Below are 22,931 nucleotides of genomic sequence, written 5' to 3'. Positions count from 1 at the left end.
TGAGCTGGTCGTATATTTCTCTTTCGAAACTGATGAGTTTTCTTGATTGTTCCGTTTTATATAAGCGTTCTAGGACTTGTTTGTTAGTAGTTGCCGTTTCTGTTGGCTGATTGAGGGAATGAACTGTTGAGGATACACTATTTAAAGATTTTTGTTAGATTATTCAATTAGTAAACCGTTGGTTCGAAGAGAAAATCATTAGTTAGATAATCTGGAATTCTTCCGTTAATAATCGTAAACACGAGTGCACAACAACTTCTTGGATCTTGGGTTTCGGAATATCTGCTATCTCTCTCCTGACTTGGATAGACGTGCGTGCTTGCTTGACTACCGAACAATATTCGGTTGAAGTTTTCCACACCAATCTCTGAATGGATCGTCCAACATGCAACTAAGGTCAATCAAGCATAAAGAAGCAATGTACTAGTAACTGGGGGTCAGTACGAAATTGTCAATGCAAGCTTCAGGACCGCTAATCAGGCCCAATGTTTATAGTATGTACTATCATATAGTGTAGTATCATATGATAAAACCCACAGAAAAATGTCGCTGCTAACTCTATCGCAATTGTTTACCTAATGCATGTGCAAGCCAAGTTCTGGCTTAGACTGGAGATGCTAAGGCTCCAACCTCCCAAAAGGCCAAAGAAACGAACTGCATTTCAGCGAGTACCAAACAAATCATGCACGTACATGCGCAAGCCAAGTTCTTGTCTTAAACTTTCGAAGCTAATAGCTCGCATGATATAATGTCGCTTAACGATGTGAAGCAACCAGATGCCGACACTGGCACGATGTTGAAAATAGGAACCCCATCAGGTGTGCAGGAACCAACACCACCTTCTTCAAGCTCGGCGAATGCCTCAGAAAATACACGGGACATCACATCCGCAGTCACTGGGTGCTCTACTGAATAGTAGAATCTTAACATCTGCAGATTTCAGCCCAGAGATGATGGTTAGAGTTCGGGAAAAGGCAGATGCAAAATGATTACAGGACAGATACGTACCGTTAGGTTGTCCCAGGAAAAGCCATTATCTATCAGAATCTTAGCAAGCTGGAATGCACAAAATCTAGCCAAAGCTTTCAAATGCTCCTCCGAGTGGTATAGTTGTTCAGTTGTAGAACAGATTTTCAATGCAATATCATTTGTGACTGAAACAACAGCAGAGCAAATTTTCCCACCGATTGTGTGCACCTGGCAGCATGAATCATCCAGGTCAGAGTATTGTGCGCTCCAGGCACTAAAAGCTTCGCTTGATGCTGGCAATGACCCTCCAGCCTCCTGTTCTCTGGTTGGGACTCCATCATCATTAGTGGGACTGGGGACATACAATATTGGTTTTATCTCCACGTATGCTCTGAAAAAATGAGGAAAAGTCTATCTTAACTTAAGAAGAGCACTTGACATTGTGGTGCTTCAAGTATGAGAGTCCAGACAGCACTAAAGCATTTCTCTGAGAAATAGAATGACGGATATCCTTACCCTTTTGGAAGATCTGATGCAAATACATAGAGAATGGTGGGATATGATCCGGTATTTGAGCAATCCAAACTGGTGATGTACGAACTACGAAGTGTATGTTCAACTTGTTCTTTTTCACTGGACGTCAAGTGTGCAGAACAGTACACCAGAAAGTGTATTGCCGAAGAAAAAATGGAGCAACCAAAGGCATTAGCAACAGCTTCACTGTTTCGTAATGCGAATTCTAGTTCAGCCGTTGGGCCCCCAGGACAGAGCTTCATCGTAGGGGGATCAAGCCCCAGCTGACCAGCCATATAGAGAATCTCTCCATGAAGTGTTGCCTAAGCAAAATTCAAAAAACTTTAACACTGAGAATGTACAACTGAGGAGAAAAAAGAACTGGTAGATTTGGCTAGCAACTAATCTACAGGAACCTTGCTTATGAATTCTATGTAGAATATTGTATAGAAGCATACAACTTTCAACATACCCATGACATATAACCACATAGTGCTTCTCTTACCTGGCTATAAGGTCCGATGCAACTAGGAGCCCAGCATGAAATGCTTTGTACATGTAGAACTCTCTTGACTTGCTCCTTTGTAACTAGAACTTCCACATATGCATGGCCTAAACCAACCTGAACTAGTGGCAATTCAACTGTACTACGTGAAGGAACACCCAGAGGGCATTTTTGTTCAGTAATAAAGCTCACATAAACTTCATTGGCCAATCCAAATTCCTTCATGCTTGAAATGAAGAGGTGAACATACAGAACATTCATCCAACCTAACCCTTCTTCCTTGAGCTGATTCTCGATTCTGCTCAAAACTGCTACTAGATCTGTCTTCAGGCCTATAGACATAAGGAGATATTAAATGGACGTTTCCCACAAATGAAGATGCAAAAGAAAGGAGATATTCCTGTCAGGCGGGACTATGGTCAATTTAATGTTACACAGAACAATAAGGCACAAGAGCATGCACCTTCTGAAGTACCACAGGGATCCTGAATCCAACAACCAATGGAGAACAACTTTTTGCCAGTCTTTGAGATGCATAGGTCTATATTTGTGCAAGCATCAACAGTTGTAACTGGACTCAAGGTCTCTTGTTTCTTTTCGACATCACTGTGTGCAATAGCTCCATCTACTTCATACAAATAACTAGAATTCTCTTGGGCAATAGCACTATCACCAACGGTGCCAAAAGAATTTGGCTTGTGTTCAAGATGAAATTTTAACGGGTGAAGAATTCCTACTGGAGCGATGGAATCAGGCGAGTGGAGTATAACTTCAAAATCATCAAGAACAATTCTTGCATTCTGCAGTACAAGAAACTCATCAGTTCCATCTTGGTAACAAAATGCTTCTGCTGCACATAGCACATAATAGTAGTATAAATTATGAAATGCTTCAGAAATCTGATAAGCATGCTCAGAATATAGTCAATAGCCAAGTTACAGCGTTTCATTGAATGTGATTCATGCTTAAGGACTGGTCCACATGTTCAGACAAGTGGCATCAGATTATTCACATTCAGCTCTTATCTCCTTAAACTTACACGGAATAGAGGGCAGTCAAGAGTTAGTGTTTCATATTCGCCACCTTCACCACAGACATTGATTCCATAACTCCTAGTGGGATATAGAAAAACAAAAGGAGAAATTACAAGCTGCACAGATGCAAGTGACTAGTATTGACCATTAGTAAGAAAATCATGAGAACAGACATAAAGAGAGCGATATGTTGTGATATGTTTCTTGGAAACCACTCCCTCATTGATCACTACGAGAAGCTAAGGCCTGGGTCATTAACCCACAAGTTATAACAGGATACAAGGTCTTCTAATACATGAAACCTCCAAGAGGAAAATGGCTAAATGGGATCTATGTAGGCAGTGGGGAACATACTCATTCAGTTGGAGCAGATGACACTTAAGTTCAGCCAGTTCTTTCCCTAAGTGAGCAGAAGGTTTGAGCCCCATTGCGGCAACCTATAAAGTCCAAACATCAGATATTCCATGTGATAAACAGTTAAATACATACTTGCAAGGAAGTTAAAAAAAATTATGTACCAAGAGAACAAATGCATGAGTGTGCTGTATATACCTTGACGATTATAGCTACTATGCCCCTTCTTATCTGCAAACATTAATAACCAAAACAGAACTAGTAATTTGAGTAAACAGTTTCTGATATGCCAGACAATATGCAGAAGAAGAAAAAATGAAATTGAAGTTACCATTTCATCAAGAAGCAAAGTCTGATCCTGCTTCCACAAATACGCCAGCGATACCAGGCCCAACCTTGAGCAGACACTCTCAACACGAAGCCTCTGATAATCAGACGCAATGGCGCCTGAAGACACTGCAGTGATGGATGGGATTTGCCTTTTAACCTCGCTCAAGAGCGCAAACATATCCTCCACTTCATCGCCTGTGGTAACATTATATTTAAGACCCTGCTCCCTACAAGCAAGTCCAATCAATGAAATTGCATCAAATTTCATCTAGATAAGAACAGTAGCAGCATATAACAACAATAAAGACAATCCCTGCACAGATGCCTTGCCTTGAGGATCCACGGATGCGCCTCCGGAACAGAGGCAAGCCCATGCATTTCGCATAACTCACGACAATCTGGTGCCCAACCTGAAGCCTCCAGCCACATCAACAATAGGCATAGCAATCAGCGAATTTGACAGAATACCAGCAACGAATGGCCACAGCCCAGCGCTAGAAGCAGCTGCTAATCAGCTAACGATGAGTGAAGAGAGGAGTGCATACAGTTTGATACATGTAGCTGTCGAGCTCGTCGACGGCGTCATCTTCGGGGATGAGGTTGGCCAGCGCAACAATCTGCAAGCATTAGCATGTCAATGAAAAACGGATGATAGAATAGAACTGGGTGATTGGGTTGCGCTGCGGTTCGTTGCCTTGCCTTGTGGCCATAGTCCAGGCATCGCATCATGGCGAAGCAGCTGTCCTTGCCGCCGCTGACGAGCGCCACCACCTCCATCTCCGCCGCCGCCGCCTCGCACCTCCTAGGGTTGGAGCTCGTTTTGTTCAATTTCTTCTTCCGGTCAAAACGCTACTGGATTCCCCCCTTCTTCTTCTTCTCCTACTGGATTTGGGGCGGAGCGAGGTTTGTGTAGGCGGCTGCGCGCGGCGGAGCAGGACGGAGCAGGGCGCGGCGGACGGTGCGGCGAGTCCACGGCGGCGGCGCGGTGTGTGGACTGTGGAGGAGGCGTGAAGCGTGAGGTGGTGCGAGCTCGAGGCTACCGAGGCCCAGAGACCGAGCCCAATGTTTTGGAAAATTTTGTGGCCCATCAGAAGATTTACCGGCCCACGTAAGTGCGTTCTTGGAGCCCAGGCCAAAAATATTTCCTCATTAACTCCGGAAAAAGAATGTTAACACAAACAGAAAGATGTGTGAACTACAAACTTCATCATAACGCTTACACAAGAAGGAAGGTGTGCCAACTTTCTTTGCCATAACCACCGACAAGCCACGTTGCCGCAACAATGAGACTGGGAGCTTTGCACAGGGGAGATCCTTTTTATCAACTTCTGTTGAATAAGCAAATCCAGAGTTGAATAAGAAGGGGGGGATACACGAATACTTGTCTCTCAGGAAAAGTTGCCAAGTCCAGGGGGGGTAAGGTAAAGAAACATAAATATGTTGAATCTTGACCACCTCTAAATTAATCATCACAAAGCTAGGACTTGGCCCTAACGCAACAGCGAACACACACAACAAAAACAAATTATTGCTATCTATGAAGCAATGATACAACAGGGCCGGAGCACCATGAAATTATGGGATGCTCCTGGTGAACTGTTGACAAATAGGTGATAATCCTGTCATTTACAGAGTCGCAAACAGCGTTTCTTCCTTTCTCTTTCCGTTGTGGAGATTCCTCTTTCTCTTGCCATATTATTTCCTCTTACCGCCACCAAGGGACAGCAGCTCCAGGCTGCGGTGGAGAGGCTCGTCGCGGGACCCTCTTGCAACGGCTGCTCGTGAGAGAGAAGTGGCCCTTGTCTCTCCAACCGATGGATTAACCCTCTGCGTGCTGGAAGGACGGCTTCCACTGCTTGAGAACAACCTGCTTGTCCGGCTGTATTGCTGCTCCATTGGTTCCACCGATGAACCTGGCCTGCTGCTTGACGCAACCGCTCTCCTTGATGCACTGCCTGTACGGGAGGATGTACGGGGTCTTTCCACGGTCCTTTCGCCGGACCGGTCGGTGCTATGCATCTGAGAAGGTGAACCATTTCATGATCGTCAAATTACACGTAGGAGAGATACACAAGGGGAAGACATTATACAGCATAGGAACTGGACTCCTATCTCAAGTTCATGCGGGGACGGATTCAACTTACGATTTCCTTTAGTGACATTGACGGCCGTTGTGCATAATTGTCACTCTGATTCAAAGAACCAGTAGGATTCCTTCTGCCAGATGCTTCACCTGCTTAAAATAAGATGTTCTTACGGGCTGTATTGTTTGTATTATAGTTTTGTTAGGCGTCTTTCATGGGTGGAAGAACAGACCTGGGGCCTTTTCCATCTTCTCCATAGAAGGTCCCGCAGCTCCACTGGTTCTTTCACTTGGCTGAATCAACAAGAAGAACAAAGTCAAATCAAGTGTATCAAACAGGAGAGCATTGTCCAATAATTATAACAGCAGAATGCATACCCTCATCAGTGGTTTGGAGCCTATCTGGGGATATTTCAAAATGGTCCAGTCAAATACATAATCAAATTGATATCCTGTATCAATGATGCCATTAGAAATGTGCAGAACTTATCCTCAGTTTAAAAAAAACACTGAGGGAAGATGGAAAGAAGTACAATTTATGATCATGAGGTAAGGATTTATGTTTAAGAGAACATACCCTCCCGGATAAAGAGATCACGGAATAGCCTCTTTAAGTAAGAATAATCTGGCTTGTCTTCAAACCTCAATGAACGGCAGTAGTGGAAGTAAGAAATGAATTCTGATGGGTAAGATTTGCAAAGAACCTAGCTCAAAAAACAATATAAAAGTGTCAGTTTGATGCAGTTTGATCTTTGAAAAAAACAAGAGCAGATACCAAAAGTATATATCATGAATTACCTCCACAGGAGTAAGCATCTTTTTCTCACTTATTTTGTCGTACTTCTGCTTCTTAGTGCCTGCTTTCAGCCCCTGCCATGGTAGGCTGTTGGAAGTTGAATGATAGCAAATATTTAGCATTGTTTACAGAAAATGATGTCAAAAACATTACAAGAAAACCAGATGTCTGCAATGCTGAATATCACAAACCAACCTGCCTCTAAGGAAGTACATAAGGACATAACCAAGAGATTCTAGATCATCTCTTCTGCTTTGCTCTGTATGAACATAAAACTTAAATTAGGCAAAAGCTCTTATCAAATGTACTCCATCAGCTAGAAGACACAGTAAACTCACCAACACCAAGATGGGTATTGACACTTGCATACCGAGCTGTTCCAGTGAGGTTCTTGTTCTCTCTGCATAATGAACATGACATCAACATAAAAAAGGTGAAAAGAGAAGTGCATTGAGATATTTGCCAATGTCCTTATAACATTATACAATTTTGTGCTGGATAACAAATAAAACAACAGCATATGCAGTAGGCATAGGCGTAATTTAAAGTTGTACACCAACCTGTATGGGATGTGCTTGTGAGTCTGAAGGTCCCTATATTTCTTCGCAAGCCCATAATCTATTATATATACCTGAAACAAGGTCAAAAATAGTCAAAATTAACTGGATTCAAGATTTGCTAACCAAATCTTGTTTCTTTCTATCCCACAAGTTATCTACAATTATTATTAACAGACCACAGTTGTATTTTAACTAAATTCACCAGATATCAGAGCATTAATTTAGGGCCTGTTCACTTTGATGCCAAAAAAACCTTACCAAATTTTGGCCAAAATTTTGGTAACTTGCCAAAATTTTGGTAGGATTTCTTATATAGTTATCAAAATTTGGTAGAAAACTAAATGTAGCTACTTTTTTGGTAACTTTACCAAAATTTGGTAAGGTTGAAAATGGCATCAAAGTGAACAGGCCCTTAAAACCCAAGCCATATCATTCTACTGGAACATCTTTTTGGACCTTCATAGCAATGAAGAGCACCAAGTTACGAAAAATTTAAGGCGTTAGGGCACCACTGTATCAAATGGAATACCATGAAACTATTGATGTGGTTAAACATGCAGAAACACAAAATGGTAATAGCCAGGTAGGAACGCAAACCTGATTGGCTTTCCTACCAAGCCCCATAAGGAAATTATCAGGCTTGATATCACGGTGAAGAAATCCCTTCTGATGCATGTACTCAACTCGATTGATCTGGATAACGAACAAATGGTGTTACGTCAGGAATCTATATAGGGCAAGATACAGATACCAGTTTGATTCTACAACGATTAACAAATTAGAATATATGGATTGAGGAAATTTGAAAATAAAGCATCAGTGTCCTCACCATCTGATCAGCAAGCATGAGGACAGTCTTTAACGAGAATTTCCTACTGCAATAGTTGAATAGGTCCTCAAGGCTTGGCCCAAGAAGATCGATCACCATCACATTGTACTCTCCCTCCACGCCAAACCACTTCAAGTGCGGAATACCAGCTTTAGCCAAGAAAAAAGGAAGGTCAACTCAATCATAACAGTCATAGAAGGCGATAACAAAGTAACATTTCAACAAAACGGATACGCTAACAGGCTCTAGGCGCAAACTTACTTCCTCCCTGCAGAAGCATGTACAGCTTCGACTCATAATGAAGCTGTGGGTGCTTCGTCTTAACATTTTCCTGTGAGACCAAAGCAAACAGGTCAGCAACACCAATGTCTGAAAGGTTTCACTATAACCAAATTCCCAATAGTACCAAAATAGTACCAAAGGACCAACATTCGACACAAACATTTTACTACACTGTTCATTCCCATCCCATGATCTCACGGTAAATAAGAAATTTTATCAAATTATTCTTCCCCCAAAGAAAAAGAACTCTTCTAGGTGCATCGAAAATGGAGGACAGAATCCAATACCAATTTGACGGCGACTTCCTCTCCAGTCTGCACATTAACAGCTGCAAACAAAAAAGAAAACATCAACAAAGTGAGCATCTTCCATTTCCAAACATAATAATAACATGTTCTTCAGAAAAGATAAACATGAGAAAGATATAGACTACTGACCAAGGAAGAGCTCCCCGAAGGATCCACTCCCGATCTTCTTTCCAAGCTTGAACTTGCCCCCGACTACATGATCCATCTCCTTGCTGCTCCGATGGTCTCAACCAAACGAATCAACTGCCCCCCCCCCCCCTTTCCCCTCTAATCCCACCCCGAGATCCAAACCCGTCGAGGCGAGCGGCGCCGCGCCGAGGCGAATCGAATCGGGATTCGGGCACGAGGGCCTCTAGGACGCCAGATCCAGGCAAACCACCAAGAAATCCGGTCGACCAAACTCTTCCCTCCCCCCACAATCGAACGAATAAAAAGGCAAACAAAGGGAAAAAAATAAAAAAAACGAATATGAACAAATCAAAGAAGAATCGGCGGATTAACAGGAGGTGTGCGGATCCGGAGAAACGGATACAAAAAGGGGATTTCTCCTAATAAAATTCCCTGCGCCCTCTCGGCGAATTCGCCGCGAGAGGTAGAGAGAGAGGGGAAGCGGCGGAACAAAGGGGAGGAGAGAGAGAGAGAGAGAGAGAGAGAGAGAGGGTGGAGGAGGAGAAGACGAAGACGGAGACCAGCAAGAGAAAAAGAGTGAAGGAGAGGGGACGATTAGTAAATAGACACCACCCGATTAAAGAAACTGATTAACTGGGAGCAGGTTGTTTGTTTTTTTTTTTCGTTTTTACAAGTAATTGACAGGTGCGGCCATCTTGGTTTGTTGCTCTTTTCTTTTCCTTCTTCTTTTCTCTCTTTTTCTGGCACTTTATTGTTTCTTGTTTGTTATGGTGATGGGTGTAGTACGCATATAGTAGCAGCAGTTTGTTTGGTCCCCTTTTCCTTACAATGCCTCAAAACAAAACACCAACAAATTGTTTAGCTTTAAAAGAAAGGGGAGGGTCAAAAATAGTTGCTTCAAACAAGGGGAGTATCTTTAGTTGTAGACTTGTAGTAGTGGTTGAACGTACCATGCTTGTTGTGCTCTTAAAACAAGGAAGTGATGTACACGTTCGGGGCTTTTCGTGGTAACAAAAACTAATGCTTGTGTTCCTTCTCATTTTGATTATGATATATGGGAAAAATAAGTTCAGAAACACGAGTTAATAGCGTAGCATCTTGTGATAATTACCTTCCTTTCAAAATTATCTTATGATGATTTCGTGTTATACTAAATGATACTGCTTTATATAAGTTTATGACGGAGCTAGGAGCTACCGAGGATTTTCTATATGGCCTACAAAATATGTTGTTGTGTATATATCATAATACTAAGGATGGAATTGAGAGTGCAGTAGCGGTAGCACAAACCCGACTCAAAAGGATAATTGTTCTATGTTTGTGACATAGCAATTTGTGATTTGAATTACTATCTTTTGATTGTAGCATTAAAAACATTAAAAGTATGGGAATCTTTTTTTTACGAAACTTATAGAGTATTATACTTGAACTCTATCTATTTTGCACTTTTGATAAAAGGAGTGCATTTGTGTCTCTAAACAAATCAAAATCATAATATCCTACTCCTTCGAATGCCTTGTACGGTGAGAATTGAAACTCGCGCGTGTAAATATGTTATCATATGAGTATTTAGGTGGCTTCTAAAGGTAGGATAGGGCATTCTTAGGATAAGGGTTGACGTGCGTATAGATCTCAAAATGGGATACGACATGATCTGGTTCCACGTCATATAATATTTATTCTATAACTGTTTTGTTTGACTCGTTTTAATTGCTCCGCTAAACGACATCATTCCTTTTGGTTGGTTGGATGTTATGCTCACGGACATTGTCTTTTTTTTTCCGCCTATGCCTTCAGTGGTTCTGGAGTAGGACCAATGTCTAGAACCCTAGCACCGAGATAGATGGTGGCCATGTCATAGGCGGATGAAAACATGTCCTTATAGTGTCGACCTTGTACATACGTAGGCGGATAAGCCATTTTGGTGACGACGATGCAATCACGAGCATGGTAAGGACTCTCTGTAATTGATGAAACTGGCGATGAGAGTGCTCATGTCAATGTATCAAGGACGGGATCAGATTTTACGAATAGTAGAGAAAAAATTGTCTAGGGGCAACAACTCCTAATAAAATACAAGAAGTTATGGCATGATTGATTGTGATGGAACTCGCCATATTTGAAGAGTGAAACTCATGGCGGAGATGATGGACCATTTTAATTTAGATTACTAAGTGAATTATTGTCTCGGATTATCTACTTGACTATAGAGATAAACTAAATATTTTTTTAAAAAATAAATTTGATAGATAATTTAAAATAGGTGATCTAAATAAATAATACAGTAGAAGAAAGTTTTTTAAGGAAGCATATTTTCCGAAGCGTAAAATAAATAATCCGATTTATAATATGAAATGAACATGATCAATGATTGTGCACAATTGTGTCTTCATCTTATGGTATTTGCAGGATCATTCCATTCCTACTACCCAATCTCACCACATCGTTCAAAACAACAATATGCCATCCTCCCATCACATAATAATTTTACAGCCAATCTAAAAAAATATAAAACCTTTCATTTAGTTATGGGCCCGGAAATCTTTCTACTATTTACTCTGTTTTAAAATATAATTATTTTGAGAATTTAAACTTTGTACCAAAATATTTAGCATTTATAGAACATTAAAATATAAGTATTTCAAACTAATCAGAAGCTTGAGAAGAGAATACAAAATTCAAATTTGAACTAACGAGACGATTAAAAAATATTTCTTAAAACAACCTAAATTTTTCTATTTTAAAAGGAAGTAGTACCACAAAGGCTGTTCCCAATTCACATCGTGCTGAAAAAGAATCCCACATCTTTTCCACTTCCCATAAACACAAAAGTTGAGATAGCTTAGGGGCATTTTGCGTGCGGATAATGCTACCGTCCATCGAGCCCTCGACCCTGACTAGACAGGAAAACCAGCCGAAATGACGTGGCCAATAATTAAAGATGGCCAATTTTATAAAAAGCGACTTGAAAAAGGAAAAAAAATAAAAGAGAGAGAAGAGGGAGGCCAATGTTGCAAGTAGCAGAGCAGTGTATCTTTTTTTCCCAGCCTTTTTACCGGATAAAACGCTGTCTCGTGGTGGGCCCCGCTACGGTAGGTAGAGGCCGACACGTCTTGGCCCCCCCCCCCCCCCTTTCCCCCCAGCGACTCCGCACGGGAATAACTACGCGGATAGCGGCCCATCTCGGCCGTTGATCCTCCGTGTCCGACGGCTGAGATAGCGACAGGTTACGGACGTGGAGGAGCAAAGCTGGCGCCTGGGTGGAGTACGGCTGATCTGGGCCGTCCATCCGCCTACTGGCCTCTTTGGAATGGACGGTGCTGCGCGACAGTTGACCGCTGACGGACGCGGCGATCGTATGGCGGAGTACGGCATTTTCACGGTTGCTTCCCTTCCATGCCAAACTCGTTCTTCTCGTCGCCTTTTTTTTTCTTTTTTACCGAAACGAAACAAGTCACACGCCAACGATTCCAAACATATTTTCCTCGTGACGCTTTGATAAAAATATATAATCAGATACTTTGACATGGAGTAATTAACAAGCCTCAGTTATCGATGCACAAATGAATCTATCCATCTTCTGAAAAAAAATTCACTAAACGTGGGTTACCTGGTCCGACGACCAGGGAATTGAAGTTTGAACTTGGAACAGGTCTGTGTACCACGGAGCTCAAACTCCAGAAATATTAAGTCCCACGTTGGAATTAGGTAACTTCTGAACTTTATATAGATTCAATCCTTGCAAAATCCCGTACGGCTCATGTACTCGACTCAAGCAGGCATCACGTATTAATAGTTTCGAGTTAACCAGCGAGGGGAGAATGCATCTATCTGTACACGAGCTTAGTACGTAAGTACAGGGTCACAGAAAATTCAGAAATGCTGGTGCATATGCTGGAATTGTCTGCACAGGTTTGATTACCAACCCAGTGATGATTATCACTAATGAGTCAATGGTAGACACTACTAGACAGCATGGCCTGAGAGCAGTTAGCTATACGGGGATCAGACATGATTGCCAACATAAGCATGTTGATAAAAGACAATGCCTGCCTACTGACTGCATAGTGTCCAAATGATCATCTGGAACACATTACGGATTAGATTAACAAATAAGAATGTGCAAACCTGAGAACCTGGCAAGTGGCAAGAGACCGAGCAATGGGTCACAGCCAGAGATACCGCATCCTGTCATCCTCCACAAGTTGATGCTTATCATGCGGCTTCCTTCCAGGAGTGCACATGTAATGTAATGCAATACTACATGCAAAGGAAAGCAACAATTAAAGCAATAGCTGGTAGCCAAAGTTGACCAGATAGCAAAGGAGAAAAGGTTACCATACCTGATCAGCTCGTACAAGCCTCCTAAGCTGTTTTATATATTCATATAAGCAGTGAAGTTGCTAGTACTTGAGAAGACAGGTACACATTACTTTCTCGTGATAAATGGGGCCATTTCTTAATGTACATCAAGCCTTTCTAAAGAATGACAGGGACTGAATTCATGTAGTATTAGATTATCAGAAAGAAGTACAGAAATGAACTTGATGGGTACTCACTGCTCATCGGCACAAGGGTAAGTTCGCTTTATTTATATATTAGGTACAATGCCGTAGAAAGGGATGAGAAACAGAACAGAAACAAATTGTGGAAGTATGATTAATTAGCACCAGAATAGGTGTAGAGGTGGGAACAATCATCAACGGTAGTAGGCCATGTGGCGTGAAGATCGGAACGGTGAAGCATCAAATGGAGAGGAGCGCCTGGGCTGGGTCTCAGGACGGGGATGTTCTTTCTTAGGGAGTTTGGTCTCAGATCGCAGCCATGACTCGACAACTGACAGCAAGTTTTTGGCACTCTTTAGCTCCTCAACGTCAGAGTATTTTGCTGATTTTCTCAATTCACCTTCTTGGATGTATGCAATGTCAGTAGCCCATGATTCCAATCCATCAAATATATGAGTGGCATAGACAATGGTTGCTTCTCTCTGCAGTGCCGAAACCTTCCATGTTATGCAATGAGAAGCATAACAGACAGAAGAGATAGAAAGAACAAAAACTGTACCTGTTCACACTCTTCCTTAAAGAAGTCAAGGAGATCCATTCTAGTCACAACATCAAGATCAACGGTGATTTCATCAAGCAAGAGTACCTGTATTGATCTCAGGTGTCATAGTTTCATAGCAGTCTTTGGCACTACACTAACACAAATTTAACCATGAGAATACCTCTAGCCAAACATAAGGTAGTTTTTCTATCTTTAAACTAAAATGATGTGTTGGGTGAATTCTCAGAATAGTCTAGGCAATAATGCTATTACCCTTTTGGGGGCACAATACCATTATCATATCAGGGAGCACTCAGCCCAGCAATGAGCCAATAACTATGGCGTACTACAAATGTATGATGGAGCACTCAAGAGTTATTATGTCTGTGAGTCACTCTTAGGGTGCTACATATGAAATAAAAGAAACAACAGAAAACTAGGAACACGGTATCACCTTGTATGGATGAAGAAGACCCATGCAGATTTGTACCCTGCGGCGTTGTCCATCTGAGACTTTATGCATGCGCCATTGCAGATCAATATCTAGTAGATCAACAAGCTTCTCTCGCCTAACAGGATCAACCCCATCAACTGCTCATGTTTCAGGGTAGAGAAAGAAAAGGCATGCTTACATCTACCACACCAGCATGAACTGCTAAAAGCATTTTTACTATAGTAAGGTTGACTTCATTAATTAAGCTTGACTAAACTGAATAACAAATCTAGGAGCAGCATCTATTTAAACAAAAAAAGAAGAAAGAAACATGCAAGCAGAAAGTTAACTGAAAGAAAGGATTGAAACCTCCAGGGTTTTCAAATAATTCAAGGACCACTGAGTATGTGAGGCACATCATTGCTTTCATCCCATAAGAACCCAAGAATGACAATGGGATATGAGGAGCATTATTGTGCATACAGTACCTCCAAAAATCATGTGTTCAGCAGAGAAGTCGCCTTGCAGAGGAACGTCACCCTGAGAAAGTTACATGGGTGTTATATGCATATAAATTGCACTGAGAAACCAGGCAAACGCAAGAATGAATTGTCAATGTGTAGTCTACTATTGTCATGCCATTTACTGTTATCAAACTCCACACATATGTAATAAAAAAATCAATTAAGTAAACATGAATCTTCTAATAATTATTTTGGACAGCACATAAACCATTTCAGAGTCAAAGACCCCTAAAATCTAAGAAAGTAAAACAGAATGAACCAAAGTTACAAATAACTATTCAGCTAACATTGGTGAAAAGTAGGGAATGGCTTCCATGAATTTCTTGGAAAAAGCACGTTAGCAAGAAATGCACTTGTACAAACATTGATCATGAAGAAATATAAATCAATGATGAACTAATTTCTATTTCTTATAGAAAGTAAACAGAAAGGAAAACTTACAGCTGAACCGATAGCCCGACTCCATGAACCACCTAAGTAGGAAAGGTCACCGTTGCACACAAGCTGTGTGTCATGAAAAGCAGAACCATTAAGAACACGGACAACATCTCTTCCTCCAACCATATGTTTCCCCGCAAGAATCTTCAAGAGAGTGGTCTTGCCTGTGGTTTGGCACAAGTTGGTACATTATATAGGTGTGCATGTGCATGATAGATTACAGAAGATAAGAACATAACATGCCTCAATTACAGGCACTGTACATGATTGTGCAGTGATTGATTTAAAAAGGAGAGAATTTCTTTTGATAAAGAGCACCCTTATTCGCATTTGCAAGAGCAATGTATAGGTGCCTCACAACTATCAATGACAACTTGAGTATATAATAAAAAGTATAACTCGTTTGAACTCCATTTTTCCCCCTATCACCTATTCACCTTAGTATCTACAAGCATTCCATTGAGATTGTGCTTTAGCTCCAACTTTGCTCAAGCACTAGTGCAGAACAACCTTGCCTTGAAGAAGGCTGAAACGTCAGAATGCGGAACTCCAAAACATCAAGGGTGACACCATACACAAATTCATGGTCATTCAAATTCGAAAGGGCACACTAGAAACCCGTATTGCAACTAGCAAACAAATACAGTAATACACGCGAATTGCTTCAAAATACGAATAGAGGAACCATAGATCAATCTATATCTAATTCTAATCCAAACGACACGCGGAGTGAAGATAGCCTATATATTATAGCTAAAGCCACCAATCCACGCGAATCCATCAGAAGAGCTCGCCCGGAGCATCGAATAGTGGAAATCGACGAAACTACGTAGGAACCACGGCTGATGGGAGGGGTTAGGGTTAGGCAAACAAAACCTAACCTGATCCGTTCGCGCCGATGAGGAGGCATCGTGAGCCGGGGGCGATGCGGAGATTGAACCGCGCGAAGAGCGGCGGCTGCCCGTCGTAGTCGAACTGCAGTGCGCTCACCTCGATGCCGCTCCTCCTCCACCCTTCGTCCTCGCCGCCGGCCATCTCCGCAGCCTCGCCGCCGGTGGGTGATCCGAGCGGAGTTTGGTGGGGGAAGTGGGAACTCTTTTCCCTTGGCTGTGTCTCCGCCGCGTCAGAGCCTCCGTGCACTTGTATCTTCTCATTTTCTCACGCGACTGCCCACCAAACACGACTACTGGGCCTTGGGCCGACTCCATCCCTGGGCCCTGGCCCATTTCTCACTTATGGGCCTGGGAGTAACAACGAACAGCTCCACCTAAATTTTCAGTTTTGAATTTACACAAACTATGCACAGTGTAGTTTTTTTTAGTGTAAACTCCAAATTTCTCATTTTTCGTTAGCACGTTTTTTAAACTGTTAAATCAGTGGCGGACCTTCTCTTGTGGCAAGGGATGGCGCCGGCCATACCTACAAAGTAGGTAGGGTATTCAAGCATATGACCATCTCAGCCTTGATTTCAGATGCTAATTATATGATTAGTTGGCTGTATTTCATTTGGTACAAGCTTATTCGTTTAGTTAACTGGTGGTAAAGACCTATAGGGGGACTGCCTTGTGTCTGCACAAATGAATGAATAGTCTAGCTAACCACAAAATGTTAATCGGTAAAAATCGAATGCTAAAAAATAGATATGTAACTTAAGTGAATGTCTACTTATAAATAAACACACCTAAAAAACAGGAAAACACTCGTAGAAATGTGGTTTAGTCATAAAAGTTACACAACAAATTTAACACTCGTAGAAATGTGGTTTAGTCATAAAAGTTACACAACAAATTTAAGGCTTCAGTTGTAAAAACTTCATGACAAATTTAGGATTATAATCATCGTTAATGGCATATATTCTAATAAGTACGAACATATTATAGTTTGTGTATAATAAAATGTTACATCATTTTTAAAATACCACGCACTTCGTCCTTGTGTGATGATCCGCCATAGCTAAATTTTAGTGCTGTATCCGCCACTGTGTTAAATGATGATGTTTTTTATAAAAAGTTTTTTTTATCAAAGTTTATTCGAAAAATCAAATAAACATATTTTTAAAGTTTGTAATAACTAATACTCAATTATTAATGAACTAATGGTTTTTCTTGTTTTATATGTCATTGAAAAGCTAAATCAAGCTGAGATTCAAACAGGTCTAAAATGGTAATACAGACATACTCACATCCTAATACAATGAATCGAATACTGTTAATAGATTATGTCCAGATTCATTGTACTATGATGTATCACGTCGTAGCACGATTATGAATCTAGGAGGGGTAGGACTATGAATCTGGAGTTTTTTTTTAAGTACGGAGGGAGTAATATAGAAATGTACTAGTGACCAAGCAATAGACAGAACAGCAGCACAGCAGAAGTAAACGAATCGAATCATATTCATATTCACCTTGTTGGCCACAGACGCATGACCCGCAGTGTCTAGCCACAGCCACTCGTGTAACATGGTTACACTTCAGAGTTTAGGTTTGCAGAACCAGCCTATAGCTAGCAAATTTACAGACAGAACAGAGCCAGACTATAGATAAATGATGATACATCGTTGCCACCGTTGAAATGCCACCGGCGACAAACCTACGAAAGATCTAACCGATCTTCTTCAGGTTGGAAGAGCTCAAGCTCTGAGCTCACGGATGTAGTTAGGGCTCATTGGGTTGACCTTCGGCGAGAGGGCGGCGAGGTGCACGTCGTTCAGTGCCGAATTGAGCTTGCTCTCCAGTGGGCTGAACGGCATCTGCTCCGTCGCCGGCTGCTTCTTGACAGCGCGCAAGCAGGCTAGGTAGCTGTTCGGCTGGTTGTTGCAGCTTGGCAGCTTGCTTATCGGCACCCCTGCTTCCTTCTCTCTGGACACCGGTGCGCCAGAAGGATCCTGCACCAAATCAGAGATCCCCACATATTTCTCCTTATTTGTTTTCACTGACAAGATTCGATCCTCCAATGCAAGATGTGATAGTGGATGAATGACATTGCAAGGAGGAAGAGGTAGCAGAGAACACTTGGATGAAAGCATGGCATAGGTAGTAGTAGAGGAGCTAGATGACGTACCCCGAGAAGGAGGAAGGTGAACTGCTGCTGCTGCTTGCTCCCTGCTTCTTCGAAGTGATCCTCCAAGAGCTTTCTCAGGTCAGAAAGACACGAGTTGCTCAGCAATTTCAGACCTTTTATCAGATGGCCGGACTCCCATTTGATGTAGACTTCAAGCAGGCCGTCTTGTCCAGAAGCATTGTTCTCCTTGTTCTCATCAGCTGCCTCCAAAGCATTGCATGATTTCAGCTGCTCCGACACGGGCAACTTGGCATCGTCCACAACTTGGCAGACGATAGGTGAAAGCTGCGAGGATACTGGACTGTCGGTCACTCTGACGTCGCACATTGGAGGTTCTATCGCTCCCCATGCTGAAGGGTCCTTGTTCTCATCTCCAAACACTCGCTTCGCAGGCTGCTGCTTGTTCTCATCTCCGAATGTTTGCTTCGCAGGCTCATTGTTCTCATCTCCGAACGCCTTCTTTGCTGGTGACTGGACCTTCTTGGCTAATTCTCGGTGATTCCCACAAAGCCTGAAAATGTTCTGAATCCGGTTATTCCTTGTGGCAGGGTCTTCAGGCTCTGCAAGGGGCTGTTGCATTACATAGCTCTCTTCGACAACTTCCTTGCACACTTCCTCTTCAACGCCACTGTCTTTATCTTCTTCTTCATCTCCCTCCTCAAAGACAGTGCTCAGGACCACCTTTTCTGGGTACCCAGACAGCCTCACAACATCATCTTCTTGCTCCACAGCGCTGGTGCAAGAGCCTGCAGTATTTGCTTGGCTCCATATCTGGCCCTGCTTGCGAGTATCCTCCTTGATCACCTTCACGTCTTGCGCAGCTGGCTGATCTCCCATATCAAAATCAATGGACATATCCATTGACATGGACTGATCCGCCCTAGCGGACATCTCTGACAGACGTGCCAGCAATCTACCTCCGATGATATCCTGCTGCACAGGCTTTTCACGCTCAACCTCCTTCAGCCGCTGTTGCAAAGCAAGGAGTTCTTGCTGCTGCCTAAGCATTTTCTCTTCCATCTTCATGAGCTCAGTCCTCAAACTCTGGGTCTTCTCCATGACCTTTGAGTTAATCTCTTCCTCCTTTGCAGCTGCTCCCTGACCTTCAATCAGCTTGAGCTTCGCCCTGAGCTGTGCAAGCTCCTCTTCCTTTTTCCTTAGCACACTCTGGGCCTCATTGCGCTCTTTCTCCCTTAGCTTGTTCTCTTTCTGGAGATTGTAGATGAACTGATTCATCGCGACAATTCTTGAATTGAGCATTGTAGATGACTCTTCAGAGCTCATTTTGTCCCTTGGGGTTGCAGCGTGGGCAGCACGGATAATGCACTTCGCTTTAGCACCATACTCCAATGTAGAAACTGTCTTGTGCAATTCCTTTGGGTCAGGACTTGCACAGAGAATCATCAAGATTTTTGATTTGTCATCCTCAAATGAATCCTGAAAATTCATGGAAGATCGTAGGCATTACGTTAGCAGCTTTAATTTTACAGTATAAATTTGTATCGAGGAATGTGAAATTTTAGAATCTTGTACCTGCAAGAGCATTGTGAGCTTGCTGTCTCGAAATGGAACATGGGAGTCACCATTAGCAATGGACTCAACCACTCGTTTCAAAGCCGTGTTCCCTTGGTTAATCTTTGCAGTCTGTTCAACAGTAATAATAATGTAAACAAAATATGAACTTCTGTTATCGAACACATAACATAATTTGCAGGAAAAAAAGTACTAGTAGCTAATCTTTGCAGTCTGTTCAACAGTAATGATCATGTAAACAAACTATGAACTTAATTATCAAACACATACAATAAGTTGCAGAAAAACAATATAATAGTAGTACCTAAAGTACTTAAAAACAGCGTGACTGTGATAATATCACTTTATCATTCAAAAAAAGGGAGAAAAAAAACCTACAATGTGGTCACTGCTTTGCAGACCGTTAACTGTTATGTTTAGATTTTTCATTACACAACAGTGTTAATTATTCTTCTGTATTAGGTATTCATTGTTGAAGGGGTAACTTTAAAAACGTCCTGCTGAAAGTACAAAATTATACAGGCATTAGTGACATCACAGACCTGCATTTTGGCTTCAAATCCAGTTTGGCCTGCTGCTTCTATGTTCTCAGAACCAGCCATATCCACAAGCATGAGCCTTCCCCCCACCGATGGAACATCCAAAATTATCTAGAGAAGTAAAGCGAAGCTTATCAATAGCGAGTTCATTTTTGAAATGAAGATTCCAGGAGCTAACAGCTCAATACGAGAACGCAAGTGTGCAACTAACCATGCAGTGGCTCCGGGAACTCCTCTCATTACAAAGCGTGCTCTTGACAATACGCCTCTTTTCCACTTTTGCAACTTCTCTTGATATCTTCCCGGCTTCATTTCCAGATATGTAGGTTGCATTCTTGGCTTTCTTCCCCATTACTTCTAGCCTCGCCTGCACATAAAGTAAGGAGTAAGGACTGAGAAACTTCAACACCATAGAAAATTTCCAAAGTTACGCAGTTAAAACTATTAAAATCTTCTGTCCATCATATGTTCCCGAAAATCATGTTAAAACCTATGATAAGTATGCCAATCCTTGGAACTTACAAGCCATGAGCTTCCTATTTAAGCTTACAGTAATTATCCACTCAAAAAACAACCTGTTTCAGCTCACAGTAAGTATTTCAGCTTCCAATTTCATATTACCATTTGTTTATCCCTAAAATGCTGCAATCCGAGCACCAGAAAACAACTTAATTCAGCTTAAAGTAATTATCCGCTCCTAAAAAAAATGTCAGATTCATAACTGACAAGCAAGATTCACTGAAAAGGACAGTGACAGTAAGAAAGCAGACACCACCTGTTAACTTTCAAACTTCAACACACATCTATCTTAATTAATAACATTTCCTAAGCACTAGGCATCATCACATATGAACCCAATTGCAAATTGCAGCTGCATTACTAACAGTTAATAATGGCATGTGGAAAATTAGTTTCGGTGTATCACCTTGGGGGCGTTTCCTTTAGCATTCGCTCCGCTCCCCACGAGCAAATCGTAGATCTCCTCGTTGTAGATCTCGAGCACGGCAACCTGCACGAACAGCCCCATCCCGAACCCGGCGTCATCCTCGCCACGGCCATCGCCTTCACCCCCACCACCAGAGACACCTCCCCCTCCTCCTCCTCCTCCTTCCAGTATATCCCGGAGAGCGCGGTACACGATCCCGGGCTGCTTGGCGCAGCCGAACATGGTGTGGCTCTTCCCGGAGCCCGTGGGGCCGTACACCATGACGGTGCACTTGGCGCCCACCCGCACCCCCTCGATCCGCGACCGCACGAAGCGGCGGTAGAACCCCTCCAGATCCTCCTCCTCGGAGACCGAGACCCCGTCGAGGGTGAAGTCGCGGCACCCGCCGGCGTCGCCGCGGACGCGCACGGCCGTGCCCCCGCCCGCGATCTCCAGCGCCGACGCGCCGCCCGCCCCCGCGGCGAGGTTCCGGATGCGGCCGATCACCTCCACCGGGTGCTCCGTGCCGCCCGCCGCGGCGCCCCCGCCGCCGCCGTTCCTGGGCGTCATGGCCGGGAAGTGGAGGCGGTGCTTGGATGCGGGCGTCTTGAGCGGGGTCGTCATGGCCGCCTGCGGCGTCGGCGGCGGCCCCGGCCGGGGAGAGGGCGTCGGCGGCGCCATCTGCGAGAGAGAGAGCTCGCTAGGGTTTGGAGATGTGAACTCGGATTCGATGCGAGAGAAAGAGAGAGAGAATTGGAGATCGAGTTGCGGGTGAAGAGAGAGAGGAGAGGAGAGGGCTGGGACTTGGGAAGGGGAAGGATTTGAAAGGGAAGTAGCCGTTGGAGTCGTAACGGTAAGTGTGTTTGTTTTGAAGCTGGACGAGAGGGAGACCGCACCGCGCCGTGTACCGCCCGCCGCGAAATCACGAGATTTTCGGTCGATGCAAAATGGGGGAAACCATGCATCAAAATTGAATTCTGAAACAATTTTATATGGTAACTTTTCTTTGTTTCCTTCTTAAGAAAAATGCTCCCTCCATTTCAGATTAAGATGTTTTAACTTTGGTCAAAATTAAAATAGTTTGATCAACTTTGTAGAAAAAAATAGTAACAAATTTATTATGAAAATACTATATTTAATTATTGATTTGATGAAACTTATTTAGTATTATCAACATTATTATATTTGTCTATAAACTTAGTCAAAGTTGAAATGATTTGACTTTGATCATACTTAAAACGTCTTATAACCTGAAACGGTGGAAGTAATGTAGAACGATATCTCGTTCGGATTGAATGATACCTCTAAGATATCACCTAGGCACTTGATTTTTGATAGGTATCAGTTGATACCTGTTCAGATAAGATGATACTTACCAGATATCATACGATATTTTTAAGGTATCATTTCGTTCAAACGGGATAACATCGTATAGATTTTACTCTTTTTTTTTTGTCCAACGTACTATGTCGGTCTGATGCGAATATATAGTATTGTTTGGATTCTACTATGCATTTATGGGTTTAGTTTTTTTATTTGGTGATATCCTTTGTCTGAACATAGAATCGGGTGGTGGTGCAGCGAAACTGTGCAAAGATAATTAATTTGTCTTCCGAAACTGTGAAAAATAAATCATATAGTGATGTTAATCAAAGTGTTTTTTTATTTATTACTCCTATCTACTTGTGGAGTAGCTTTAAAATCATCTTATAAATACTCGTATTGGGATCGAGCGTCA

The 22,931-nt window shown here is 42.5% G+C and overlaps 4 protein-coding genes and 1 long non-coding RNA gene across 6 annotated transcripts; all 5 read right to left on the bottom strand.

Moving 5' to 3' along the window:
* Positions 1 to 448: 448 nt before the first annotated feature.
* Positions 449 to 4,743, bottom strand: LOC9270287 (diphthine--ammonia ligase). Of its 2 annotated transcripts, none has more exons than XM_026022980.2 (12): positions 4,405 to 4,743; positions 4,251 to 4,322; positions 4,036 to 4,122; positions 3,707 to 3,932; positions 3,574 to 3,606; positions 3,376 to 3,458; positions 3,027 to 3,099; positions 2,451 to 2,787; positions 1,988 to 2,319; positions 1,486 to 1,805; positions 1,009 to 1,360; positions 449 to 930 (listed from the first exon to the last, which is right to left on the bottom strand). In XM_026022980.2, the coding sequence occupies exons 1-12, from the start codon at positions 4,413 to 4,415 to the stop codon at positions 715 to 717; spliced, it is 2,142 nt and encodes a 713-aa protein (XP_025878765.1). In that variant the 5' UTR covers positions 4,416 to 4,743; the 3' UTR covers positions 449 to 714. The 2 variants fall into 2 exon arrangements, with proteins under 2 accessions (XP_025878765.1, XP_015625282.1); XM_015769796.3 differs by having other exon boundaries at positions 4,036 to 4,115.
* A 277-nt stretch (positions 4,744 to 5,020) lies between these two features.
* LOC4331096 (casein kinase 1-like protein 10) lies at positions 5,021 to 9,206 on the bottom strand. Its single transcript, XM_015769797.2, has 14 exons — positions 8,693 to 9,206; positions 8,543 to 8,583; positions 8,235 to 8,304; positions 7,974 to 8,122; positions 7,742 to 7,837; positions 7,145 to 7,215; positions 6,923 to 6,984; positions 6,780 to 6,843; positions 6,587 to 6,671; positions 6,366 to 6,492; positions 6,167 to 6,240; positions 6,022 to 6,082; positions 5,850 to 5,938; positions 5,021 to 5,724 (listed from the first exon to the last, which is right to left on the bottom strand). The coding sequence occupies exons 1-14, from the start codon at positions 8,766 to 8,768 to the stop codon at positions 5,401 to 5,403; spliced, it is 1,389 nt and encodes a 462-aa protein (XP_015625283.1). The 5' UTR covers positions 8,769 to 9,206; the 3' UTR covers positions 5,021 to 5,400.
* Positions 9,207 to 12,158: 2,952 nt separating this feature from the next.
* Positions 12,159 to 13,235, bottom strand: LOC136355484 (uncharacterized). The gene is made up of 2 exons (XR_010739759.1): positions 13,036 to 13,235; positions 12,159 to 12,952 (listed from the first exon to the last, which is right to left on the bottom strand). It is a non-coding gene; the product is annotated as an uncharacterized lncRNA (long non-coding RNA).
* Positions 13,236 to 13,257: 22 nt separating this feature from the next.
* On the bottom strand, positions 13,258 to 16,258 carry LOC4331095 (ABC transporter I family member 19). The gene is made up of 6 exons (XM_015769800.3): positions 16,015 to 16,258; positions 15,137 to 15,297; positions 14,660 to 14,711; positions 14,193 to 14,329; positions 13,757 to 13,843; positions 13,258 to 13,679 (listed from the first exon to the last, which is right to left on the bottom strand). Exons 1-6 carry the CDS (start codon positions 16,166 to 16,168, stop codon positions 13,392 to 13,394), a joined length of 879 nt encoding a protein of 292 aa, XP_015625286.1. The 5' UTR covers positions 16,169 to 16,258; the 3' UTR covers positions 13,258 to 13,391.
* Positions 16,259 to 17,512: 1,254 nt separating this feature from the next.
* On the bottom strand, positions 17,513 to 22,031 carry LOC4331094 (kinesin-like protein KIN-10A). Its single transcript, NM_001417042.1, has 6 exons — positions 21,194 to 22,031; positions 20,480 to 20,635; positions 20,272 to 20,379; positions 19,730 to 19,840; positions 18,197 to 19,633; positions 17,513 to 18,020 (listed from the first exon to the last, which is right to left on the bottom strand). The coding sequence occupies exons 1-6, from the start codon at positions 21,872 to 21,874 to the stop codon at positions 17,766 to 17,768; spliced, it is 2,748 nt and encodes a 915-aa protein (NP_001403971.1). The 5' UTR covers positions 21,875 to 22,031; the 3' UTR covers positions 17,513 to 17,765.
* Between the last annotated feature and the right edge of the window lie 900 nt (positions 22,032 to 22,931).

The sequence above is a fragment of the Oryza sativa genome, chromosome 2 (genome assembly GCF_034140825.1).
Source record: "Oryza sativa Japonica Group chromosome 2, ASM3414082v1".
Classification (NCBI taxonomy): Eukaryota; Viridiplantae; Streptophyta; class Magnoliopsida; order Poales; family Poaceae; genus Oryza; species Oryza sativa.
Note: the sequence above shows the minus strand (reverse complement) of the source record. Positions and strands in the feature narration are given on the sequence as shown.

Bases quoted from the DNA above. Each gene is read 5' to 3' on its own strand.
- LOC4331096 (XM_015769797.2), bottom strand. From the start codon at position 8,768: ATGGATCATGTAGTCGGGGGCAAGTTCAAGCTTGGAAAGAAGATCGGG. The intron at 8,305-8,542 runs GTATTGGATTCT...TTGGTCTCACAG, and splicing joins AGGAAGTCGCCGTCAAATTG to GAAAATGTTAAGACGAAGCA. The intron at 7,216-7,741 runs GTTTGCGTTCCT...ACCTTGTTTCAG, and splicing joins TTGGTAGGAAAGCCAATCAG to GTATATATAATAGATTATGG.
- LOC9270287 (XM_015769796.3), bottom strand. From the start codon at position 4,482: ATGGAGGTGGTGGCGCTCGTCAGCGGCGGCAAGGACAGCTGCTTCGCC. The intron at 3,607-3,706 runs GTAACTTCAATT...TAATGTTTGCAG, and splicing joins CTTTGCTTCTTGATGAAATG to ATAAGAAGGGGCATAGTAGC. The intron at 3,459-3,573 runs GTATATACAGCA...TGGACTTTATAG, and splicing joins TAGTAGCTATAATCGTCAAG to GTTGCCGCAATGGGGCTCAA.
- LOC4331094 (NM_001417042.1), bottom strand. From the start codon at position 21,874: ATGGCGCCGCCGACGCCCTCTCCCCGGCCGGGGCCGCCGCCGACGCCG. The intron at 20,636-21,193 runs GTGATACACCGA...CTTTATGTGCAG, and splicing joins CTAAAGGAAACGCCCCCAAG to GCGAGGCTAGAAGTAATGGG. The intron at 19,841-20,271 runs GTCTGTGATGTC...ACTGTTGAACAG, and splicing joins GATTTGAAGCCAAAATGCAG to ACTGCAAAGATTAACCAAGG.
- LOC4331095 (XM_015769800.3), bottom strand. From the start codon at position 16,168: ATGGCCGGCGGCGAGGACGAAGGGTGGAGGAGGAGCGGCATCGAGGTG. The intron at 14,712-15,136 runs GTAAGTTTTCCT...TAACTTTCTCAG, and splicing joins GTCGGGCTATCGGTTCAGCT to GGTGACGTTCCTCTGCAAGG. The intron at 14,330-14,659 runs GTACTGTATGCA...AAACATGAGCAG, and splicing joins TGAACACATGATTTTTGGAG to TTGATGGGGTTGATCCTGTT.